Here is a 23,939-nt window from a genome sequence, read left to right on the forward strand (position 1 = left end):
GCATGTTGTAGAACGTCCTTCAACTGGGACATGTTGGATAATTTTCTTATAATTAGGCTAGGGATATGGGGTTTTGGGAGGAAGACTACAGGGATTTATAAAGTACCATTAGCATGCATCCTATCGTATCGAGTTTACGTGCTGTCAGTGTGAGGTACCACTGGTGATGCTGACTTCGGTCACCTGGCTGAGGTAGTGTCTGTCAGCTTCTCCACTGTGAAGTTAACTCCTGTTTTCCCCTTCCGTACAATAACTTCTGACATCACTGAGTACAGCCCACACTTGGAAAGTGGGGATTTATGCTCCATCTCCCTTAGGGTGGAGCATCTACAGAATTATTTGGAATTTTTGTGCATGGGTGATTTGCCTCTGCTCCATTTATTAATTTGTTCAGTCATTTATTTGTATCAGTATGGACCCATGAGAATTTATTTTATACTTTGGATTGTAATACAGTATAACTTTGTTACTCAAATTATCCCATCTTTGGCCACTGGGGATTCTTCGTGTTGGCTCCTGTGTCCTTTGACATGCCTCCATTGTTGTGGGTGTTGGTTTTTTGTTTTTTTGTTTTGGTTTGGTTTAGTTTTTGAGCACTTTCTTACTTTCTGGTGCTCTAAGATGTGCCAGGCTCCTTTTGCATATATTTTCTGCCCCTTGAACATTATTGAACTTAATCAGTAATGACACATCAGTCCTAGAATCAGCCATTTTTCCAAGGAACCCTGGTTCTGTTTATTGGCAGAGTAGTATTAAAAACCAAGATCCAGGCATTAGATGTGATGTTACTGCCGAGATGCCTGTTGCTTCTGGGCCTTCTCAGCTGACAGAACAAGGAAATACATGCATGTATCCTAACTCCTGCATATATACATATCTATAAATATTTCTTTTTTTTTTTTTTTTGAGACAGAGTCTCACTCTGTCGCCCAGGCTGGAGTGCAATGGCGCGATCTCCACTCACTGCAAGCTCTGCCTCCCGGGTTCACGCCATTCTCCTGCCTCAGCCTCCCATGTAGCTGGGACTATAGGCGCCTGCCACCATGCCTGGCTAATTTTTGTATTTTTAGTAGAGACGGGGTTCCGCCGTGTTAGCCAGGATGGTCTCGATCTCCTGACCTGGTGATCCGCCCGTCTCGGCCTCCCAAAGTGCTGGGATTACAGGCGTGAGCCACCGCGCCCAGCCTCTATAAATATTTCTATCTGTAATCATCTGTGTTGATGTTAAGCTAACAATGAGTTCATACTTAGGTCTCCAACTTTAATACATTGCCACATGGATCATTGTAGCTCTCTCTCCTTTCTTATCACTGAACTCCCACTCCTAAATGAAAAACCTGGCTCTTGCCATCCTACATCTATTTACTTAATTATTCAGTTCAGTGAATTCTCAGATTTATAAATTCTTTAATGTAAATAACAGATTTGGAGGCCTTTTAGAGTTCTAGTGCCTGGTGTGAAAGCTTCTGTAGCCCACTTTCCTCCCAACCTAAATCTCTCTTGGTTAGAATGCCTAACTCTGTACTTATCATTTCTTTTCCCACTCATTTAAAATTCTTTTATCAAAAACTTGTAAGAAAGCATAAATGTAAGCATCTTACTTGAAAGGGGCACAAAACTGGGGAGGTGAAATCTTGAAACATAAATAAGAGGAAGTATTCATTAAGTAAACCTGCACATGGGTTAAAACGAGTATAGCAAAGGTTTGTGGAGATGTGGCTTAAGTGACAGTTCAAGTGGAGAAGGAGAATGCTTGGGAACCTTCAGTCATGTGAACTCCGTGTATGCCGATGTATGCCGTGGCTTCAAAAAATTCTGTTGAAATCTTACGCTGTATCCCTGTGGACACAATCAGATGTAGGGAGATGTTAGTGTCATGCTACTCTTGATACTGAAAGTATTGTATTTGTAGTTAACATTTACATAAGTGAAGACACTGGAAATCCAGTGTCCAGAAAAGAATAGGATAGGAAATCTCTGTGCACAGGGTCTTATGAAGCATAATTTAGAATGTCAGCGTCATAATGAATAATGTTAGTAGCTGTTTTAACCGATTGAATGAAATAGGAACCATGAATCTATACTGATCTAAAAAGTAAAAGTAAACTGAAGGTTTCATGAGGATGGAATATTTACCTAGCCTCAAAGCACCTCCCCACAGAATACATACTAATTACAAAGGGAAAAAGAGGAACTTCACGGTGCAGATGCCTGGAGGAATCACCTTTACCGAATTATCAAACTGGACTTTATCAGTAATGGCAGATAAAAAAGCTGTGGGCCGCCCGGCGGTGCACACTGCGAAGAGCACGGTGGGCCGCCCGGCGGTGTGCGCTGTGAAGAGCGCTGCCTCACCTCTGTGTCGTTACTGCCAGCAGCACCTGGCCTGAATCTAGCACAGGGAAATACCTTCTACAGATCAACTGGGCCGTGGGTAGTCTTCAGAAGTGCCAAGGTCACAAACACCAAGAAAGACTGAGGGACAGTTGCAGACAGACGGAGATGGCTGTGACGTGACGACTGAGTGCAGCGTATGACTCTGATCTGAGCTGCTGTGAAGGACCTTATTGGGAAAGTCGCAGAAGCTTGGATGGACTTTGGGATTAGATGGTAGTGACACATCTGTGTTAAGCTCCTTATTTGGGGGTTGTATTCTGTTTATAAATTTGTTTGTAGGAAAATGCCAAATATTCGGGAGTGATGAGGCATCATGCTAGCAACTTACTCTTGAATGGTTCTGGGTTTTTTAGAAAGAGTTTTTATATGATATTTCCAATTTTTCTGTAAGTTGTAGATTATTTTAAAAAAGATTTTGTTTTTTTTTTTTAAATGAATGATTTGGGACTCTAGAATTAGTATGGAAAAAAGACTGAAGTGGGGTCCCGGGGAGGCTGTCTTTGAACATTTTAAGAATTGTTATGTCAAAGAAGAATTCTCATTGATTCCAGGATGTGCAACTTAAAGTGGGAATGTTTCTTATATCCGATGACATCTTAGAATTTCTTGACAGATTTTTTTCTTCATGATACATAATGATGTACCTTGTGGTTGATGGTATTTTATACATCAATAAATGAAAAACAGGTTTTATTCAGTGGTGTTTTTCCAGAGGAGAGAACCAAGAGCCACAAACAGACATTTAGAAATTTAGATTTTGGCTGTGTGCGGCAGCTCACACCTGTAAGCCCCGCACTTTGGGAGGCTGAGGTGGGCGGATCACAAGGTCAGGTGATCAAGACCATCCTGTCAGGTGATCGAGACCATCCTGGCCAACGTGGTGAAACCCCGTCTCTACTAAAAATACAAAAAAATTAGCCGGGTGTGGTGGTGTGCACCTGTCATCCCAGCTACTCGGGAGGCTGAGGCAGGAGAATCGCTTGAACCTGGGAGGCAGAGATTGCAGTGAGTTGAGATTGCGCCACTGCACTCCAGCCTGGCCACAGACTGAGACTCCATCTCAAAAAAAGAAATTTAGATTTTAAGGAAAGAAGACTTGTCTAACACTTAAATCCAGGTGACCTGCGGATAGAACCGCTCAGCTGAGAGGGATCAGTAATTTATAGGAGTTCCTGTACTGTGTTGAAAGTTGGCAGCCCCTGGGAACTCTTAACTGAGAGTCTGTGGCTCTCCACCGATTGGTGGCTTGTCTTCAGTGCCCACCCCCATTCTGCCTCTGTGTGAAGGAAGAAAGCTTTCTGTTCTGGGCAGGGCCTTGCTCCTGCCCCCTTTTGTTTCTCTTGACATACAGTCAAGAGATAGCATAAGAAGAAAAGCTGACATCCGGGTGCTGTACAGTGGCCCCTTGGCCCTACTTGTATGTGATTGAAGAACTTCCTGCTCAAGGAAGAAAGAATAAAAGACCCTTGGCTTTTGGCAACAGACTGTAGCCCAGTGTCCTCAGGAATTATCAGTGAGTGACTACCACTCAGTAGCTTACACATTCGGCTTCCCAACAGCCGCATGGCAGGAGGCTCAGGTTCAAGCATTAGCAAAATTACAAGTTGGTCATTGCTGTGCATCTGTGGGCGCTGAGGGGTACTGTGGTGGTGATGTACAGCACATCCAAACCGGTCACTTCCACATGGGGAGACTTCAGTTTCAGTTTTGTGCAGCAGACCGTGTTCCTCCTCTCCATAGTCATGTTCTTCCCCTCCTGTCACTGCTCCCTGTTCATCAGAGGTCCTGCCACCATCCTGGGCAGCTTCAGAATCCACCTGGAAAGTGAACACCTAACCAGAGATTCCTTCCACAGACCCTTCAGCCATTCTACTTCTCCAGGAGCCTGGTCCCATAGCTGCTCCCTGGGCCTCATCATCTCCCAGGATTGTTACAGCTCGAGTTGCAAACTTCTGTGTCCTGTACCCTGACCAGTGCCTCTTCCCTTTCTCCCCCTGTCTTCAGTAAAACTGTCATTCAGTTTTATTGAAGCTTCCAGTTCCCAGACCCTTTCTTAGTTTTCTCCCAGTTTCCCTCCTGGCTTCACCTCTCCGTCCTGCCTAGACTGCATGAACCACTATTCCAGTCACTTTGCCCAACAGTTTCACTGGGTCAGAGAGGGTTCACCGTCCCGTGTCTCACTTACCCTCAGGGCCGTTTGCCTCCCCAGTGCTTGAGTGTCCAGTGAAAGAGTTTGGACTTTATTTGTTTGACAGAAGGGATACATCAAAGGCTTTTCAAAGCAGAGTGACAGGGCAAATCTATATTTTAGGAAAACTGACAAGTCTAGCAGGAAATCTATAATTGATATAACCTCCATCTGTCAGAATTATTGCTATATTCATTTCATAAAAGAATGTAGAATGTGTCTGTTTTTCCCCCTTGAGTTCTTTAAGGGATCAGTGAAGAGAAAAATGAGGACTGGGTATGAAGCACTGAAGGTATTGTGGATAAATGTTTGAGAAGGACTTTCATTAAGTCAGTGGAGTGAGATGAGAACTCCTGGGAGTAGGAGCCAGCAGGACCCACGGAGACACAGGCAGCCAGGGCTCTGCCCCATGCCCAGCTTGACCCTGAATACACCTAACTGTTCCCTCAGCAGCAGTCCTTCTGGACCGTCAAAGTTTTTTTTTTTTTTTTTAAACGGAGTCTCACTCTGTCGCCCAGGCTGGACTGCAGTGGCGTGATCTCGGCTCACTGCAAGCTCCGCCTCCCAGGTTCACGCCATTCTCCTGCCTCAGCCTCCTGAGTAGCTGGGACCACAGGCACCCACCACCACGCCCAGCTAATTTTTTTCTATTTTTAGTAGAGACGGGGTTTCACCGTGTTAGCCAGGATGGTCTTGATCTCCTGACCTTGTGATCCGCCTGCCTGGGCCTCCCAAAGTGCTGGGATTACAGGCATGAGCCACCGCGCTCAGCAGTGTTTGCCCAGGGCTTGGGACATGGGAGTGGTGGGGCATGTCCCAAATATGCTTTGATACTTACAGTGTTGCAGTCTAATTATTTTTATTATTTTTATTTATTTATTTTTTGAGACGGAATCTCGCTCTGTTGCCCAGGCTGGAGTGCAGTGGTGCGATCTCGGCTCACTGCAAGCTCTGCCTCCGGGGTTCGTGCCATTCTTCTGCCTCATTCTCCCGAGTAGCTGGGACCACAGGCGCCCGCCACCTCGCCGGGCTAATTTTTTTGTCTTTTTTAGTAGAGACGGGGTTTCACTGTGTTAGCCAGGATGGTCTTGATCTCCTGACCTCATGATCCACCCGCCTCGGCCTCCCAAAGTGCTGGGATTATAGGCTTGAGCCACCGCGCCTGGCCTATTTTTATTTTTTATTTTTTTTAAGATGGAATCTCGCTCTGTCACCCAGGCTGGAGTGCAGTGGTGCGATCTCAGCTCACTGCAAGCTCTGCCTCCCGGGTTCACACCATTCTCCTGCCTCAGCCTCCAGAGTAGCTGGGACTACACGGCGCCCGGCTAATTTTTTGTGTTTTTAGTAGAGATGGGGTTTCACCATGTTAGCCAGGATGGTCTCGATCTCCTGACCTCGTGATCCGCCCGCCTCAGCCTCCCAAGGTGCTGGGATTACAGGTGTGGGCCACAACACTACGGTCTAATTATTCTTAACTCTTATCAGTCACTGCCTGCTCTGACTGGGCCTTTATTCTGATGCCTACATATCCTTCGGCGTGTGTATCCCTCCTGAAGCTGGGCCAGAGCTCCTCAGATCTTTAAAAGTCAAGTGTCTGAGGCAGCTTTAGGTCAGGGTCTTTGAACCCTATCAGGCTTTAGGGGTGGAATTTGGGGAGAAGGCCCTTTCTCCTAGGAGGGGACTCCTATATAACTTTCACCAGATTCTGTAAGAGATTTAAGACCTAAAATGGCTAACACTCCAGTCCTTTGCAAGTGTCGGTGGTGGACTTTCGTTCTGCTGGCCTCTCTGCTGTCCTCCTGCCTGGTCGGCAGGGTCGGGCTCCTCTGCCCGGCTCTTGTCTGTGCTGTTGTAAGGACGCCACTGCGAGCAGCTTCTCTCCCTAGTCCGAAAGGTTCCCCTTTGCTCCTGAAGGCACGTGGATTTTTGCATCAAGAGCAGGTAATTCTCTACTCTCTTTAAGAGGTGAAAGGAGCCTTATCATAGTATGTGTTCAATAAATATTGTTGAATGGATGGTTGAAATAATTACACACTTCTTTTCCCAAACAGCTTCCCTGTTGAAATTAGTTGGTGTTCTTATTTAGTGTTCTTTGAATAGAATTACATGGATTGGTTTCCTTGGCTACCTGTTCAGCTTTCCCTACTCCTTTTCCAGCTTGAGTCTTCAAGAGGGAGCCTCAACTGATTTCTAAAACCATTTGTACCTGGTGTGATTATAAAGCAATGAGACTGATTGTCATATGTTGTTTGTGGGATCCGTCTCAGTTACTTTATAGCCATACCTGGTATCTTATACCACAGATCATGGCCTGTTGAACAACATTTTAAAAGAGATTTCTAAAGGGAAATTTAAAGTGGCTTAGCATTATTTTATGATTGTCTCTAACTTACTGATGAAAACTCTTATTTCAGGAAGGTAATTAGATGTTAATTAGATGTTTATTGCTTGCTTTAATTTTATAGTTTTTTTGTGGATTTTTAATCAGTATTCTGATAAACTGCTCTTCTAATAAAGTGGCTGTAAGAATTTTGAGTAAGGTAGTAAAAAGGTGTATGTTCCATTGGGTTACATTTTCTGTAAAACTCCTTTTACTGTTACATTTCTCTTCTTTTTTTTTGAGGGTCTCACTCTGTCACCCAGGTTGGCATGCAGTGATGTGATCTCAGCTCACTGCAGCCTCAACTTCCTGGACTCCAGTGATCCTCCCACCTCAGGCTTTAGGGGTGGAGTATGAGGAGTACTCCTGAGTATCTGGGAACACAGACACGTGCCACCATGCCTGGCTAATTTTCCTGTTTTTGTGAGAGACGGGGTTTCGCCATGTTGCCCAGGCTGGTCTTGGACTCCTGAGCTCAAGCAATCCACCTGCCCCAGCCTCCCAAAGTGCTGGGATTACAGGCGTGAGCCACTGCACCCGGCCTTGTTGAATTTCTTTTTCAGTTGCATGTAGTCTTCTGTGACTGCATGTAACACAGTGGTTCTTTTAGCTAAATATGGTAAATGAAACATGTAAAACCAAAATATTTCAATGTGTTATTCATTGAAGAAGCATTGAAAAGGACAAGTTTTGGGGACTTTTGCTTGTTTGTTTTGTTGGTTTACATTTGTATGTACAAACCTTATTCAGATTCAAATAAGTGGTTATAATTTTATCTTTCCCAAAATAAAATATTTATTTCCCTTCTGCTGACCCCTAGTCCCTCTTAGAGTCTCTCTGGAGAAGGCAAATGTAGAAGTTATATGTTGCCACCAGCAGCTTCAGCTTGTGAAAGGACAATTGCTGATAGATTGATAGAAGTTTCTCTGTTTTCTTAAAAGACACTGGGAAGTTATTTCCCTTGTGGAGGAGGAAAGGGATAGCAGTTTCCTGCTGTCCATAGGAATAGATGTTCAATTCCTCTAATGTTACTACTTCTGGAAATTATATAGGGGAAAGGTCTAGGTAACTATAAAGCAACTTAAGACCATCGTCGTAATTAACTTACATAGCCTGTGACTGTGGGCAGACTTCTGGACAACTGTTAGAGGCTGGAGGTATTTTGATGCCAAACTAGTCCAGAATGTTGAAGCCTGGACCTGTCTCTGGAACATTTGATTTCCAGAAGAGTTCTGGGGTAAACTAGCAAGGAGCCTCGCTCCACTCAAGTCCGGACATAAGACCCAAGTTAGTTTCAGATGTCACTAATAAAAGGTACCACCATTTGGCACTTTGTAGCTCTGTTACCAGCTGTGTGTCCTGTGTCTCGGTGAGATTAGAAAGCGTGGTATCCTGTACTTGTTTTTGTTCCTTGCGCTAGTTCTACAGACAGTGGGTGCTCCATGAATGTTCCTAGATTAGTGCAAGAAGTACCAATTTATGCTATAAAAACAGCACTTTACTCCATTTCTTAAGGAATTAAGACTTTCTGAAGATCGTTTTAAAATAGAAAAGATTTTACAGTGTAAATCTACCATGATGTTGATACACTTCTGTTGCTGTATAATGTTATATTGCTGTCTGTTGTCACATTTGGTTGGTTTAATACTCTTTTTTAAATGTAGTTGTCAGACAAGTTAATATGGTTCTTAACACTGCAATCGTTCTATGCCTTATGTCTGTTTAAGTCTTAAGTACCACACAACAAATTACATGTTCCCACTTGGTGCCAGCATACCCAGCTGCAGCTTCATTTCAGTTGAGAAGTGGAGTTCCCATGCCCTTTCCATTACCAGATATTACGGTAGTTACCTAAGTAGTGTGTTTATATATTTGATGTTTCTATAAATTTTAAATGTCACTTGAGTTATATATTTATTTTATATTACAGGCACTGGAGATATTATTGCTGTCATGATAACAGAATTGAGGGGTAAGGATATTTTGAGTTATCTGGAGAAAAACATCTCTGTACAAATGACAATAGCTGTTGGAACTCGAATGCCACCGAAGAACTTCAGCCGTGGCTCTCTAGTCTTCGTGTCAATATCCTTTATTGTTTTGATGATTATTTCTTCAGCATGGCTCATATTCTACTTCATTCAGAAGATCAGGTACACAAATGCACGCGACAGGAACCAGGTGAGCTCAGTACTCAACAGTGATTGGTTCTTACCAGCCAGAGTTCACAGACATCTGTCGTGTCCATGCATCTTACTAACATGTTTTTTCTTTTAAAAAATGTTGTTACCTTACTCGGTCATTTTAATATGTTGAAAATGTCTACACAAGTATTTAAGGGATATTTAAAATAACCTAAAGGATACTACATTTGTTGTGATCACCTAGAATAGTCTGTTCAGGTAGATAGCTTGATATCATAGTATTATCTAGATAATTCTATTAATTTGGAGAAATATCACATAGTTGCATTTTTAAACTAGTAACTTTGGATGTTTCTGGAAATGGGAACTAGGAGGGGGGTTAGGGAGACTTCACACTACCCCTTCCTGTGTGAAATTCTTTCCCATGTGAATTTTGAACTGGGAAAGTATTATCTATTTAGAAAACGAAATCAGTGAAAAACCTCTGTCATCTAAGCTCAGACATGGTTGGTACGGGTGAGGTGGGGAGGACCAACAGAACACATTTCTCTGGATAGTCATCCTAGAAGTTCCGTTGACAGCACATCTGAGGTGCTCAGGGAGTTTGGGTTGAGTGAATAAACCTAGGAAAAGCAGTGTGCTTCCCTGGTATGAGGGCCTGGAGACGGTGGCTCTCAGTTGGTAACTTAAGTTTGTTTGATGTGCTGTGGACAGAATACCCACCCTAGGATCCAGGTTCGGGCTGTTAGGTCCCTAGCCTAGACTTTGCATGTGGAAAACTAAGAAGTGACTTGCTTGGAGAGTGGCTTGAAGCCAATTTTTGTATAACGCTATCTTCTCCTAACACAGTACATTGAAATCCCTGTGGGGACAGGGACATTGGGATTTTTATCCTTCCTCTTTCTAGTGGAAGCAGCACAGACTTTGGCACAGAACCAGTCTCAGCTCACTTCCCTTCTGTACCGCCGGTTTCCCATGATCCCTCATCCCTGATGGACAGTTTATTTAGCATCTCAACTTCTTTCTTCATCTGAAAGTAGATATAAAATACCCAAACACTGTAGTTTATTGAAGCTTTATGTGCCAGGCTCTGCCTGTGCACTTTTAATTTTTTTTATTTTGATAATTTTTATATTTGTAATTTTAGACTTAACAAAAATGTGCAAGATAAGTGTTAGGTATTCCCCTCACTCAGATTCTACAGCTGTTAATGTTTTACTATATTTCCTTTTCTAGGTATCTATACTTTTTTAATTAAAAAAAATTTTTTTTAAGAGACAGGGCAAGGCCCTGGAGTGTGGTGGCAGTCATGGCTCACTGCAGCCCCAACTCCTGGGCTCAAGCGATCCTCCAGCCTCAACCTTCTGAGTAGCTAGGACTAAAGGTATGCATCACCATGCCTCGCTAACTTTTTAATTTTTTGCACAGACCAGGTCTTGCAGTGTTGCCCAGGCTGGTCTCAAACTCAGGCTCAAACGATCCTCCCACCTTGGCCTCCCTGAGTGTTGGGATTATGGGTGTAAACACCATCCTCAGCCTTTGTATATATACCTTAACAAAACTATTTGAGAGTAAGTTTGAGACATGATGCCATGTTACCCTTAAATACTTTGTTGTATATTTTTAAAAACAACATTCTCTTACATAACCATAGTGTGGTTGTCAAAATCAGTAAATTAGCATTGATATAATACATTATCTGATTGATAGACCTTTCTTGGGTTTTGTAAAACTGGCTCAATAATGACCTTTATAGCAGAGAAAATCCTGGATTGATTGGAGCTCATTGGATTTTGCATTCAGTTGTCTCTTCTTACTTGGTTTTATGACATTGACGTTTCTGAAAAGTACAGATCAATTATTTTCTATTTGAGTTTATCCGATGTCTTATGTTCCTTCATGATTAGTTTCAGGTTATATGCATTTCAGGAAAAGGTAGATTTGCTTGCATTTGTAAGAGATAATACAAATACAAAGAGGTCTCTTATCCCCTTCGCTCATTTTCTCCCTGAGTAAAAACATCTTGTATAACTGTGGTCAGTATCATAACCTGGAGACTGGCATGGATAAAATCCACTGATCTTCCTGAATACACTGAAATCTCCCCATCTCTCCAGTTTAATTTGTACTTATTTGTGTGTGTGTATGTGTGTCTGTCTTTAGTCTGTGCAGTTTTGTCGCATGTGTAGATTCACGTGACCAACATCACGGTCAGGATACAGACCAGTTCCGTCACAAGGGTCCCTTGTGCTGCTCTTTTATAACCAAACCCCTTCCCTAATCTACCGCTCATCGGTGTCTCATCTCTATAGTTTTGTCATTTCAAGAATGTTAAATAGGTGGAATCACGGGCCGGCCGCAGTGGCTCACACCTGTAATACCGGCACTTTGGGAAGCCAAGGTGGATGGATCACTTGAGGTCAGGAGTTCAAGACCAGCCTGGCCAACATGGCAAACCCCATCTCTACTAAAAACACAAAAACTTAGCTGGGCAAGGTTCCGTGCGCCTGTAGCCCCATCCATTCAGGAGGCTGAAGCATGAGAATTGCTTGACCCTGGGAAGCAGAGGCTGCAGTGAGCCGTGATCGTGGCACTGCACTCCAGCCTGGGTGACAGAGTAACACCCTCTCTCAAAAGGAGAAAAAAAAGTAAAATCTCTAAACTACTGGAAATTCAGCAATATGCTTCTCAATGATGTGTAGATAAATCTGAAAAGAAAAAATACATAGGACTGAATGAAAATGAAAATATAGCATATCAAAATATGTGAGGCACAGCCTTAAAGAAGTGTTGAGAGAGAAATTTATAGCCCTTAATTCTTACTGTAGAAAACAGCAAAGCCTTCAAATAAACGAATCACAGACTTAAATGTAAAACATAATATAAAACTTTCAGGAAAAATAGTAGAAAATCTTTGGGATATCTAGGGATAAGTAAAGACTTTTTAGACTTGACACCAAAAGCACAATTCATAAAAGAAAAAATTAATAAACTTCATAAAAAGTAGAAATTTTTGCTTTTTGAAAACCTTGTTAAGAGGTTGAACAAAACAAAATACAGACTGCAAGCCACGAGGTCAGGAGATCGAGACCATCCTGGCTAACACGGTGAAACCCCGTCTCTACTAAAAATAAATGCTAAGAAACAAGCTTGCTGTTTGTGGCCTGCACCCGATGGTGATTACATTTACTCCTTCATTATGTTTACTCCTTTCCTGAGTGCAGCGGTATGATCTCAGCTCCGTGCAACCTCCACCTCCTGGGTTCAAGTGATTCTCTTACCTCTGCCTCCCGAGTAGCTGGGATTATGGGCATATGCCACCATGTCTGGCTAACTTGTATTTTTTGGTAGAGATGAGGTTTCACTGTGTTGCCCAGGCTGGTCTTGAACTCCTGACCTCAAACGATCCTCCCACCTCGGCCTTCCAGAGGGCTGGGATTACAGGTGTGAGCCACCGTGCCCTGCCAAGATTTTACTATTATCTTTGTGTTACTGATTTCTAGTGTGATTCCATTATGCTCAGAGAAATACTATATGATTTCAGTCCGCTTCTGTTTCTTGAGGTTTTATGATCTAGGATGTGGTTTGTCTTAGTCAGTGTTTCTTTGGTGCTTGGAAAAAATATTCTGCTGTTGGGTGGCGTGTTCTCTGGATGTTAATTAGACCAGTGTGCACAGTTTCCTTCCTGAGGAGAGGGCTGGGAGAGCCTGTTCCCACTGGGCTCTGTGAGACCAGGGCGGGAGGGGGATGGTGATTTTTCCTTTGGCGCCTGGCTGGAGTAGAATGAGCATTACCCAGGTGTTTTCTGATGTTAGGCCGTTCTTCTCCTGGTACTTTGGCTAGAGGAGTTGGGCTTTTCTTGGCTTTTTCTGGGGCGGGGTGGTGGGGTGCTCTGGCGGTGGGGGTGCTCTGGCGGTGGGGTGCTCTGGCGGTGGGGTGCTCTGGCGGTGGGGGTGCTCTGGCGGTGGGGCGGGGTGGTGTGGCTGCTCTGGCGGTGGGGTGCTCTGGCGGTGGGGGTGCTCTGGCGGTGGGGTGCTCTGGCGGTGGGGGTGCTCTGGCGGTGGGGGTGCTCTGGCGGTGGGGTGCTCTGGCGGTGGGGCTGCTCTGGCGGTGGGGTGCTCTGGCGGTGGGGGTGCTCTGGCGGTGGGGGTGCTCTGGCGGTGGGGTGCTCTGGCGGTGGGGGTGCTCTGGCGGTGGGGTGCTCTGGCGGTGGGGTGCTCTGGCGGTGGGGTGCTCTGGCGGTGGGGCTGCTCTGGCGGTGGGGTGCTCTGGCGGTGGGGTGCTCTGGCGGTGGGGGTGCTCTGGCGGTGGGGTGCTCTGGCGGTGGGGGTGCTCTGGCGGTGGGGTGCTCTGGCGGTGGGGTGCTCTGGCGGTGGGGTGCTCTGGCGGTGGGGGTGCTCTGGCGGTGGGGCTGCTCTGGTCCTGTTGGCAGTTCCAGGTTGGAGGCTTCTGCAGCACATTGTCAGAGATCTGTGGGGGAAGGAAGGACGCTTGGAACCCACCACCGGTTTCTCATGTCTTGAGGACCCCAGACAGCCCACCTCCTTTTCCCTCCTATAACATGTAATAGTTTGGGAAAAAAAACAAAACTAAAGATTTGTTTTTAAAATATGTTGACATATGAAACACTGAAAGTAAAATGATAAGGAGCTGCTCTGAAGCGGTGTTCTTGACAAGCAAGCCTGTAGCAGTGGACTGCGTGCAGCACACCCCGAGGACGTTGGAACAAAGGCTCACAGTTGTCCCAGGAGCCTGCTATTGGAAGATAGTGCTTTAATTAGCACCCAGTGTGGGGCCTGCGGGTGATGAAGGAGTAAACGTAATCGCCATCTGGTGCAGGCCACAAACAGCGAGCTTGTTTCCTAGCATTTATTTTGCGGCTGACTGCATGCAGGATCCTTCCAAAGCATCTCTCTCCAGATGCTACTGTGGTGGAAAGTGATGTTCTGACCTTTTTTCCTCCTTCCGTTTTCCCTAAGGTTGACAAATGCTTGATGAAATTTTTATGTGGCTTAAAAAGCTTAGCTTATTAAAGTTTAATAAGAAGGTGGCAACAGCTAGACTGGTTGAAACCTTTGGCTATTTTAAAAGAGAAGCCAGAATATTAGCAAAGGAAAACCAGTGAGTTTAAGGACAGACTCTGATTTTCTCCCACGAACTGTTTTTGTTTTTGTTTTTTGAGACTGGGTCTCGCTCTGTCGCCCAGGCTGGAGTGCAGGGGCGTGATCTTGGTTCACTGCAACCTCTGCTTCCTGGGCTCAAGCGATTCTCCTGCCTCAGCCTCCCGAGTAGCTGGGACTACAGGTGCCCGTCACCATGCCTGGCTAATTTTTGTGTTTTTGGGAGAGATGGGATTTTACCATGTTGGCCAGGCTGGTCTCAAACTCCCAACCTCATGTGATCCTCCTGCCTTAGCCTCCCAGAGTGCTGGAATTAAGGCATGAACCTCCACACCCGGCCCCCACAAACTGTTACCATGAAGCAGTTCTTCCTGTAGAACGTGTTGCCAAAGAGGTCCATACGTTGTAAATAACTTTCTAAACATAGTAAAATGCTCACAATTGAGAACATTTTACGTGTGATATAAGAATCTAATGCTTTGGCTTTTCAGTTCATGGCTGAGTGTCTGTGGTTTGCTCTTCCTGGAAAACTGTCAGAATGCATCTAATTACTATCTATAGGTCTAGATAGTTCAGATTCCCACTGATAGTAAACTTAAATGTCACTGTTGAATTAAGTCAGTGATAGTTGTTTTACACAAAAGGGTAGATGTTTGTTACCTTTATTTTGAATGAATGCTTAAGGATTTTCTGAAGCATGTAAAATGTTTAACAGTTACATGGTTAATATTGCACCTGTAATTTCAAAGTGGTCAAATTTGGTTTCTAAAGCAGAACGATGAAGTTTTCATTTTACTGTTTAGGGATGGGGCAGATGTAAAACATTCTGCAGCTTCATGGACACCTGAATGTAGAATGTGTTTTTAAAACTTCCCAGTGAAAATGCTTATGCTTTTTAAGGTCTTTAAAATTTGTAAAAGCTTCTTGCCATAACATGTGTATATAATATCGTTTGACTTTATAAATATCTCAGGGTTGCTGAAATTAAGTACACTCTTATTGCCTATTTTCATCATGAAAGGTCATTGAGTAGCTAATTGGAGAATGCATTTGCCTGTCAGGGGAGTGTGGAAATACATGGAACATTCCTGTGTCAGAGAAAAGCTAAAACTTTGCATGAGTACAGTTAATCTTTGAAAAATGGTGGGTTCAAAAGGTTTTTTTTTTTGTTTTCTTCCAAATTGGGAGAGAAGAAGTATTGTATATACTGCCAAGATTTGTCCTACAGAAAAGGATTATATGACCCCAAAACAGACTTCTTTTGTCATTTTGGATAGCAGAGTGAATTTTGTTCATTATGTTTCTTAAGGATTAACAATTCCAAAAGAACTGGAAAGGGGAAATAGATGTTTGAGCTGAGAAGTTATTATCTTACCAGTTTTTAAAAGATACTGAAGATACTCTGATACCTTCTTTTTAATGTCCTGCTATTTTGTAAATAAATAACACTTTTCATATACAGAGACTGTATTATATGCCTTCTAAATATTACATGTCAGAGGCTTAAGATCTGATTTTTTTTAAAGCACAAAATATGCTCTTAAGATCATGGTCTTTGGAAGATAATTCATTTCTATATCCTTTGGGGTTTAGCATGGGGCCTGGCACATCGCACTGCCTCAGTAAATATTTAAATGAATTCAAGAATGAGCTTACCTTCTGTTCGAATGACAGATGCAGTCAAAATACTGTGTGGTATAAGAGTTATTCTTTGGGGGCAGAATGATGTTACTCTCAGTGAGTCAAGGACACTTCACAGAGAAGGTAGGTAGTGACCTTGGAGCTGAATTTTAAAGGATGAATAAGACTTCATCAGATGGAGATGAAGGAGAGTCAGGCAAACGGATCATTTTCCACAGAGAGATGAAAGAGTTGAATGACTGGAACATCAGGAATAGTGGGCAGGAGCCTTGTGACTGTTGAACTGATATTAGATGAATAAATTGTCACTAGACTATGAAGGGCATGAATCACATAAGAAAGTTAGACTTTATTCTATAATCAGTACTGTTTTTTGTTTTGTTTTGTTTTTTGGAGACAGAGTCTTGTTCTGTTGCCCAGGCTGGAGTACAATGGCTCGATAACAACTCACTGCAACCTCTGCCTCCCAGGTTCAGGCCATTCTCCTGCCTCAGCCTCCCGAGTAGCTGGAATTACAGGCACCCACCACCACACCCGACTAATTTTTGTATGTTTAGTAGAGACGGGGTTTTGCCATGTTGGCCAGGCTGGTTTCGAACTCCTGACCACAGGTGATCCGCCCGCCTTGGCCTCCCAAAGTGCTGGGATTACAGGCGTGAGCCACCGTGCCAGGCCATCAGTACAGTTTTTTAGCAGTGGAGTGATATACGATTCTTTTCTGATGCAAGAGACTTAGGGAGAAGGAGCTATGAAAGGAGGAAATGTTGAAGAACAAAGGAAGATGATGTTAATAAATTAAGGTTATGTAGAGAGGAGAGGAGTGATCCGGGCACAGGCAGATGGTTTCTTGGAAAAGAGTTAACAGATGCTTCTTTTGAGAAAAAAAATGGAAAAAAGTGGTGGTGAATGAATGAATTAGGGTGAAGACTACAAGGCACTTTGCATTGGGGAAAGATTCTATACCTAGATTTCCCTAGTGTTTACCAGAAGAAAACCCTACTCTGTGCAGATCCAGACTTACTCTAATTCTGTGGAGAGTTCTGATTACTGAACGGTGAAACCTGAGATGAATTTCATCAGAGTGACCTATCCTTAATATACTCTGAACCACCTGGCTTTGAACAAACTATTCCTGTTAGATTAAGCCGTATGAATTGTTTTAACTTGTTTTCTGCCAATTCAAACATTTTGCCACTTTGATTTCAAATATGGAATAGTGTTTACTGTTGCAGCTTTGACCAGATGAGATAAGATAATCTGGCCCCTAACAAACCCCTCAAGCTGTGTGCTATAGAAAGTCTTTTCAGCATTTTATAGTGGAGGAAGAACTGGAGTAGAAAGAATATCTATGGTCCTAGTCTGAATACTTTTAGTAACTTCAGACAGATCACCTCACCTCTTTCTGGGGCTTGGTTTTTCTCCTTTGTAAAATGATGCCTTTCTGTGGTTTTGTCGTTTCTAACATTCTGTGTGTGATGAGATATAAATTTGAGGAGTTTTATTATTAAAGGATTAGGGCACAGTGTGAAGTACAGAGAATATCAGTAAGTGGGTAGCATGTTACGGGAAAATGCTTTGAAACTAGGGTTTGTGAGTCTCAAACTTTAGTATACAAAAGAATCATGTGAGAGCTCCTTTTGGGGGCGGGAGAACTTTTTAAAATTGCAAATTTCCAAGATCTTTCCTCCCCTTAATTCAGCAAGTCTGGATAGGGCCTACTTACCAGCTTTTGATGTGGGCAAATTATTTAATCTCTGCCTCAATCTCCTCTTCTGTAAAATGGGATAATACAGTTCTTTTCCCATAAAATGACTGTGACAATAACATGAGTCAGTACTTGTGAAGGGCTTAGAACAGTACCTAGCACATGGTATGTACCGAATAAACCTTAGTTAGTATCAATTTTATTATTATACATTATTAAGCATTCAAGGTAGATTTAATGCATCTGTCCCATGGACCACACCTTGAAAAACAGTGGCTTAATGGCATGGAATTTAGGTGAAGGTAAGAGACCTTAATAAAAAGCGATCTTCATGAAAGAATTTTGCACCTCATCTTAGGTACTTGAGAGTTAGCAGGATGCAGATAGACTTAGAATGAAAAATTATTTTTAAAAAATAGTGGCTTTTAGACAGATTCCAGTAAGAGATCAGATTATACACACATACATAGACACTTACACCTGTCACAGGTTTACCTGTCACAAAGTGATGGGAAATGTTGAAGAGCTGATTAAAAACTCAAAGGATAATTCAGAAGAAGGTAGTAATACTGAAGCTAAGTCCAAAGAAAAATTACAGTGAAGGTATTGACATTAATACCTAACACAGAGAAGAGATATTTTGTCCTTTTGCTGTAAGAGGTGTTCAAAGTTCAGAGGTGGAAAATATGATATATCTAAATATTTGTAGGTCTCTCATTAGATACCCTACATGCATTCACATCAGCTTGCTGAAGACTGAACTGCCGCCACCAGCACCTGCTCTCTGCTTTTGGCTATTCCATAATGCAGTGTGAGGCAGGCACTCTCACACGGCTCGTCAGCGAGCCAGAAGTCTGGGGGCACCTCTCCTCAAACCCCCCTCTTCGTGCGTGCCTCCGTGTCAGTCATGAGGTTCTGTTGGTTTTACCTGCTAAATTTTTCTTGACTTTGTGGTCTTCTTTCTTTCCCTACTGCTGCTTGCCTAGTTCAGGCTCTTCTTGTCTCTGAAATGTTAGAGACCCTACCTGGGCCTCCTGTGGAGGGAAGATTGTCGTTCTCCAAGCCTCAGACAGCATCAGGAGCTTTTCTGTTCAAAACTCTCTTGTAGCATTCTGATCTGAACAACATGGAAGCAGTGAGATTCTTGTGAAATCTCCTCAAATTCCTTAATAATAATAATAACCCAGATCTGAGTTACCTTAGGAAAATGACCCATTCGAAATCCTTAGAACTTGTCCTCCTCACAAAAAAAGCCTGAACAATAAATAAACAACTTAATGAAAATAACAGAGGGAGAGTACAGAAGTGCATCCGAGGAATGACAGAAGCTCTGAGAGCGCAGACGTCTCAGATAGCCACAGAGATAGCCACATAGAGATGGGAAGGAAACGCTGGGCCTCTACTGTCCCATCCTCTAACCAGGATCAGCTGGGAACCAGGAAGAACTCACTGTGGTGAGGAGGTAAGTGAGAGGATCCCAGCAGCCCCTTCAACACTGTGGGTACCTGCAGACCTCACCACTGGGGTTCCCACCAGTCCTCACAGACACTAAACCCAGCTGAGTCCACCTGGCTGTGCACCCCACAAAGAAGGAGCTAGCACCGTGCCCCAACCCCGGCAGCCCACACAGCTGCTGTGCTATACCATCTTGGAATTGGAGCTGTGACTGAAGTGTGTCTCGCTCCAGGGGTGAGTAGTCATGGCTCCCCTTTGTCCCTGAGGCTAAGCTGCCACCAAACCACCCCAGCACAGTGGCCCTACGTCTCTAAGCTGAGCTGGGTGCAGCTGTTGGCTCTGTTCTTGAGGAGCCAAGCAGAGATGGAGCCACTCCACCTATCCTTTCCCGCACAGATTTGGACGGGAGCTGAAGCAGTATCCTGCGTTTTGGGAAAACAGTACCTTGAACACTCAGAGCAATCATGCCTCCCCAGTGCCTCAGTTGAAGCAGCGCCATGCATCCCAGGAAGTGGTGCATTGGCCCTCCAAAGTGATCACACATCCCAGTACCTAAGCTGAAGCAGCTCCCAGCATCCCAGGGAAGTGGTGCCTGGCCCACCCAAAAGAGTATGCCCCCTGGGCCTGAGCTTATCCTTTGGGGAATTGATGCAACACTTATCCTTTGGGGAATTGATGCCTTGGCCAAACTGAGCTGTTGTGCATGCCAGGAATGAGCTGATGCAGTACACCATGTCCCAAAGAAATAGAGCAGTGACTGAGCTGAGACATGTTGCCCTTACAGGCCACAGAACTTCAGTACCCTGCTTGCTTGAACCTGCGCTAGTCTTCAAGAAGCTCAGCTGCTTAGATAACCTTCCTCTTGGAGAGTGGAATTATCACTGTGCTATCCCCCCCTCCCATGCTGGGTCCACACAACAGCTCTGCTCCCCTAAGCTGGGATGCTTGCTGTCATTGCACTGGACTTCACAGATCTAAGATACTGCTGGGCCCTGCCATCCCAGGGTCTATAGTCAATAGTGTATGGTGCTTCATTCCGTGGGACCCTAGTTGCCACTGAGCCCTGCTGGCTCGTGTTTCTGAATTGCAGCCAGACCCTTGACGCAAACTTCCAGAATGCCCCTTCTACCTAGTCAGGCCAGTGTTACACCCTAACTCCCAGGGATAGAGTCACAGCCACAATGTAGACCCTTAGGTCCAAGCTACTAGTGAGTACCTCACAGTCACAGATCCTGACCATGTGGGTAACATATATCCTACTTTGCCACAGGTGCCACAAATAGGTTTGTGAGACTGAGCCTAGGACATGGTCCCATAGTCATTCTGAGCACCTGCTCCTGGAATCCAGTGCTGCTGCAGCTGCTTATAGGTAACATCAGACTTCACACCAACAGGGATCACTTTGGTTAAGTCTCCTCATTGTGGGGAAAGCAAGAATAGTAGGTCCTCAAAGGCCTTTGAAAGGATAACAACTTACACCACTGCCACAAACATCCACAGCCTATACCACTGAGGCACCCATGGGTACTGCTGATGTTGAATTCAGCTGAAACTGCACAAACACTGTACCACTGCACCTATCCAGAAACATAGTCACCACACCTTTCCCAACTGGCACACTAAGACTAAACTGTAGGTGAAAATCTTTCTTCAGGAGAACCACTCTAGAAAATTTGAAAGAAGTGATTGCTCCACCAGATACACAGACATCAACACAGGGACACAAGAAACATGAAATAAGGAAATATGATGCCATCAAAGGAACCTAATTCCCTAGTAACACACTACAATGGGAAAAACCTCAATGAATTGCCAGAAAAGGAATTCAAAATTATGATCATATGGAAACTCAGAGAGATACAAGAAAACATGTATAGACATCAACAGAGTTGGGGAAACAGTTCACAATGTGAACAGGAAATCGAACAAAAGAGAAGAAAGAATCAAATCCTTCAGCTAAAGAATTCAGTGAATGAAAATAAACACACAATGAAGAATTTCAACAGCAAACTCGATCATATGTAAAAATCTCTCAACGTGAAGGTAGGTTATTTGAAATTAACAAGTCAGAGACAAAAAAAGAAATAAGAATGAAAAATAATGAAGCACGCCTACAAAACTTATGGAACATTAGGCAAGCAGATATTTGTATTATGGGTGTTCCAGAAGGAGAGAAGGGGAAAGGCTTTAAAAGTCTATTTTATAAAATCTGAAAACTTCCTAAGTCTATGGAGATATATGGACACCAGATCCAGGTAACCCAGTGGTTCCCAAAGAGTAAATCTGAAAACATCCTCCCTGTGTCACATTATAGTCAAATTGTCAAGAGTGAAAGAGTTCACAAAACAGCAAGAGAACAGCATTAAGTCACATAAGGGAATCCCTATTAGACTAAAAACAGATTTTTCTACAGAAATCTTACATCCCAGGAGAGAATGGAATGATAGAATTAAAGTGCTTAAAGCAGAAAATTGCTAGCCAAGGAAGAATACTGTGTCCCTCAAAGCCATCCTTCAGAAATGGGGGTGAAATAGACAAAAATTGAGAAAGTTATACATCTTGAGAGAGTTTTATATCTGGAAAAGTTAGTATTCACTACCAGGAAGACATGCAAGAGGATGAAACTCACTGGTAGAGAGCAGATGCACAAAGGAGAAAGAGAAAGGAATCAAACCTTAGCACTACAGTAAACCACCAAACCTTAATGATAAACAATAGCAGAGAACAAAAGTAACAAAGGATGTATGAAACAACCAGAAGGCAATTAAAAATTGACAGGAATAAGTCCTCACCTATCAGTAATAACCTTGGATGTAAGCAAATTAAATTTCACCACTTAAGAGACATAAACTGGTGAAATGAAATCTTTAAAAACCGTAACACAATCATGTGCTACCTATAAGAAACTCACTTCACTTCTTTCTTCTTTTTTCTTTTTTTTTTTTTTGAGACAAAGTCTTGCTTTGTCTCCCCAGCTGGAGTGCAGTGGTGCGGTCTCAGCTCACTGCAACGTCTGCCTCCTGGTTTCAAACAATTCTCCTGCCTCAGCCTCCTGAATAAATTACAGGTGCCCACCACGATCACTGGTTAATTTTTGTATTTTTAGAGAGATGAGGTTTCACCGTGTTGGCCAGGCTGGTCTCGAACTCCTGACCTCAGGTGATCCGCCCACCTCGGTTTCCCAAAGTGCTGGGGATCCACCATGCCCGGCCAACTCACTTCACTTCTAAAGGCACATATAGGCTAAAAATGAAAGGGTGCAAAAAAGATATTCCATGCAAAGGGACATAAATCTCAGCAGGAGTGGCTATACTTGTATCAGATAAAAAACAGGCAGGGCACTGTGGCTCACACTTGTAATCTCAGCACTTTTGGAGACCAAGGCAGGCGGATCACTTGAGGCCAGGAGTTTGAGACCAGCCTGGCCAACACGGCAAAACCGTTTCTACTAAAAATACAAAAGTCAGCCAGACATGGTGATGCACACCTGTCATCCCAGCTACTCGGGAGGCTGAGGCAGAGAATCACTTGAACCTGGGAGGCAGAGGCTGCAGTGAGCTGAAATCACACCACTGCACTCTAACCTGGGCAACAAAGCGATACTCCATCTCAAAAAAATAAAGAAACATTGGATTTAAACTGCACTTTAGACCAAATGGAAGTAACACATTTACAATATATTTCATACAACAGCTGCAAAATACACATTGTTTTCATCACCAGTAGAGTATTCTGCAAGATTGGCCACATGTTAAGCCACAAAACAAGTCTCAACAAAATTAAAAGATTTGAGATCAGCTGGACTCAGTTTTGCTTGCATGTAGTCCCAGCTACTAGGGCAGGTAAGGCAGAAAGGATCTCTTGAGTCCATGAGTTCGAGACCAGCCTGGGCAATATAGTCAGATGGTGTTTCTTAATTTTAAAAACCTTTTAAAAATTAAAATCATACGAAGGATCTTTTCTGACCACAAACGGAATAAAGGTAGAAATCAGTAACAATAGAAACTTTTGGAATTGTACAAATACATGGAAATTTACAAACATGCTCCTAAACAACCAATGGATCAATGAGTAAATTAGGAAGGAAACTTTAAAATTTCTTCAATAAAATGAAAAGAACATACCAAAACCTATGGGATATAGCAAAAGCAGTTTAAAGAGGGAAGTTCATAGCAATTGACACCTACATCAAAACAACAGAAAGTTTTGCAATAAGCAATCTAATGATGCATCTCAAGAATTACAGAAGCAAAAACAGGCCGAGCAGAGTAGCTCATGCCTGTAATCCCAGCACTTTGGGAGGCCAAGGTAGGCGGATCATGAGGTCGAGATCGAGACCATCCTGGCCAACATGGTGAAACCCCGTCTCTACTAAAAATACAAAAAGTAGCTGGGCATGGTGGCGCACACCTGTAGTCTCAGCTACTCGGGAGGCTGAGGCAGGAGAATTGCTTGAATCCAGGAGGCAGAGGTTGCAGAGAGCCGAGATCATGCCACTGCACTCCATCCTGGTGACAGAGCGAGACTCTGTCTCAAAGAAAAAAGTGAAAACAAAGCAAACCCAAAATCAGAAGAAGCAATAATAATAATAATAATAATAATAATAATAGTAATGAAATTCAAATCAGGAATAAGCAAAATCAAGACTAAAGGGTCAGGCATGGTGGCTCATGCCTGTAATCTCAGCACTTTGGGAGGCCAAGGTGGTCTGATTGCTTGAGTCCAGGAGTTCAAGACCAACCTGGGCAACATGGCAAAACCCCATCTCTAGAAATAAAAATACAAACATAAGCCAGGCGTGTTGGTGTGCACCTGTAATCCCAGCTACTCAGGAGGCTGGATGGAAGAATCACTTGAGCCCAGGAGGCAGAGGTTGCAGTGAGCCAACCTGCACTCCAGCCTGGGCAAC

At 43.5% G+C, this 23,939-nt stretch overlaps 1 protein-coding gene across 8 annotated transcripts in view; it reads left to right on the forward strand.

Moving 5' to 3' along the window:
- Positions 1-23,939, forward strand: part of LOC105483992 (ring finger protein 130) — a 158,268-nt gene that overhangs the window by 48,681 nt on the left and 85,648 nt on the right. For all 8 annotated transcript variants that reach the window (XR_011624402.1, XM_071097995.1, XM_011745102.3 and 5 more), the window contains one exon: positions 8,896-9,146. Coding sequence is in view for 7 of the 8 variants with exons in the window: in XM_071097995.1 (XP_070954096.1) it covers positions 8,896-9,146 (251 nt within the window). In the remaining variant the exon portion in view is untranslated. The remainder of the gene's footprint in view (positions 1-8,895; positions 9,147-23,939) is intronic.

This window comes from Macaca nemestrina, chromosome 6 (assembly GCF_043159975.1).
Source record: "Macaca nemestrina isolate mMacNem1 chromosome 6, mMacNem.hap1, whole genome shotgun sequence".
Lineage (NCBI taxonomy): Eukaryota > Metazoa > Chordata > Mammalia > Primates > Cercopithecidae > Macaca > Macaca nemestrina.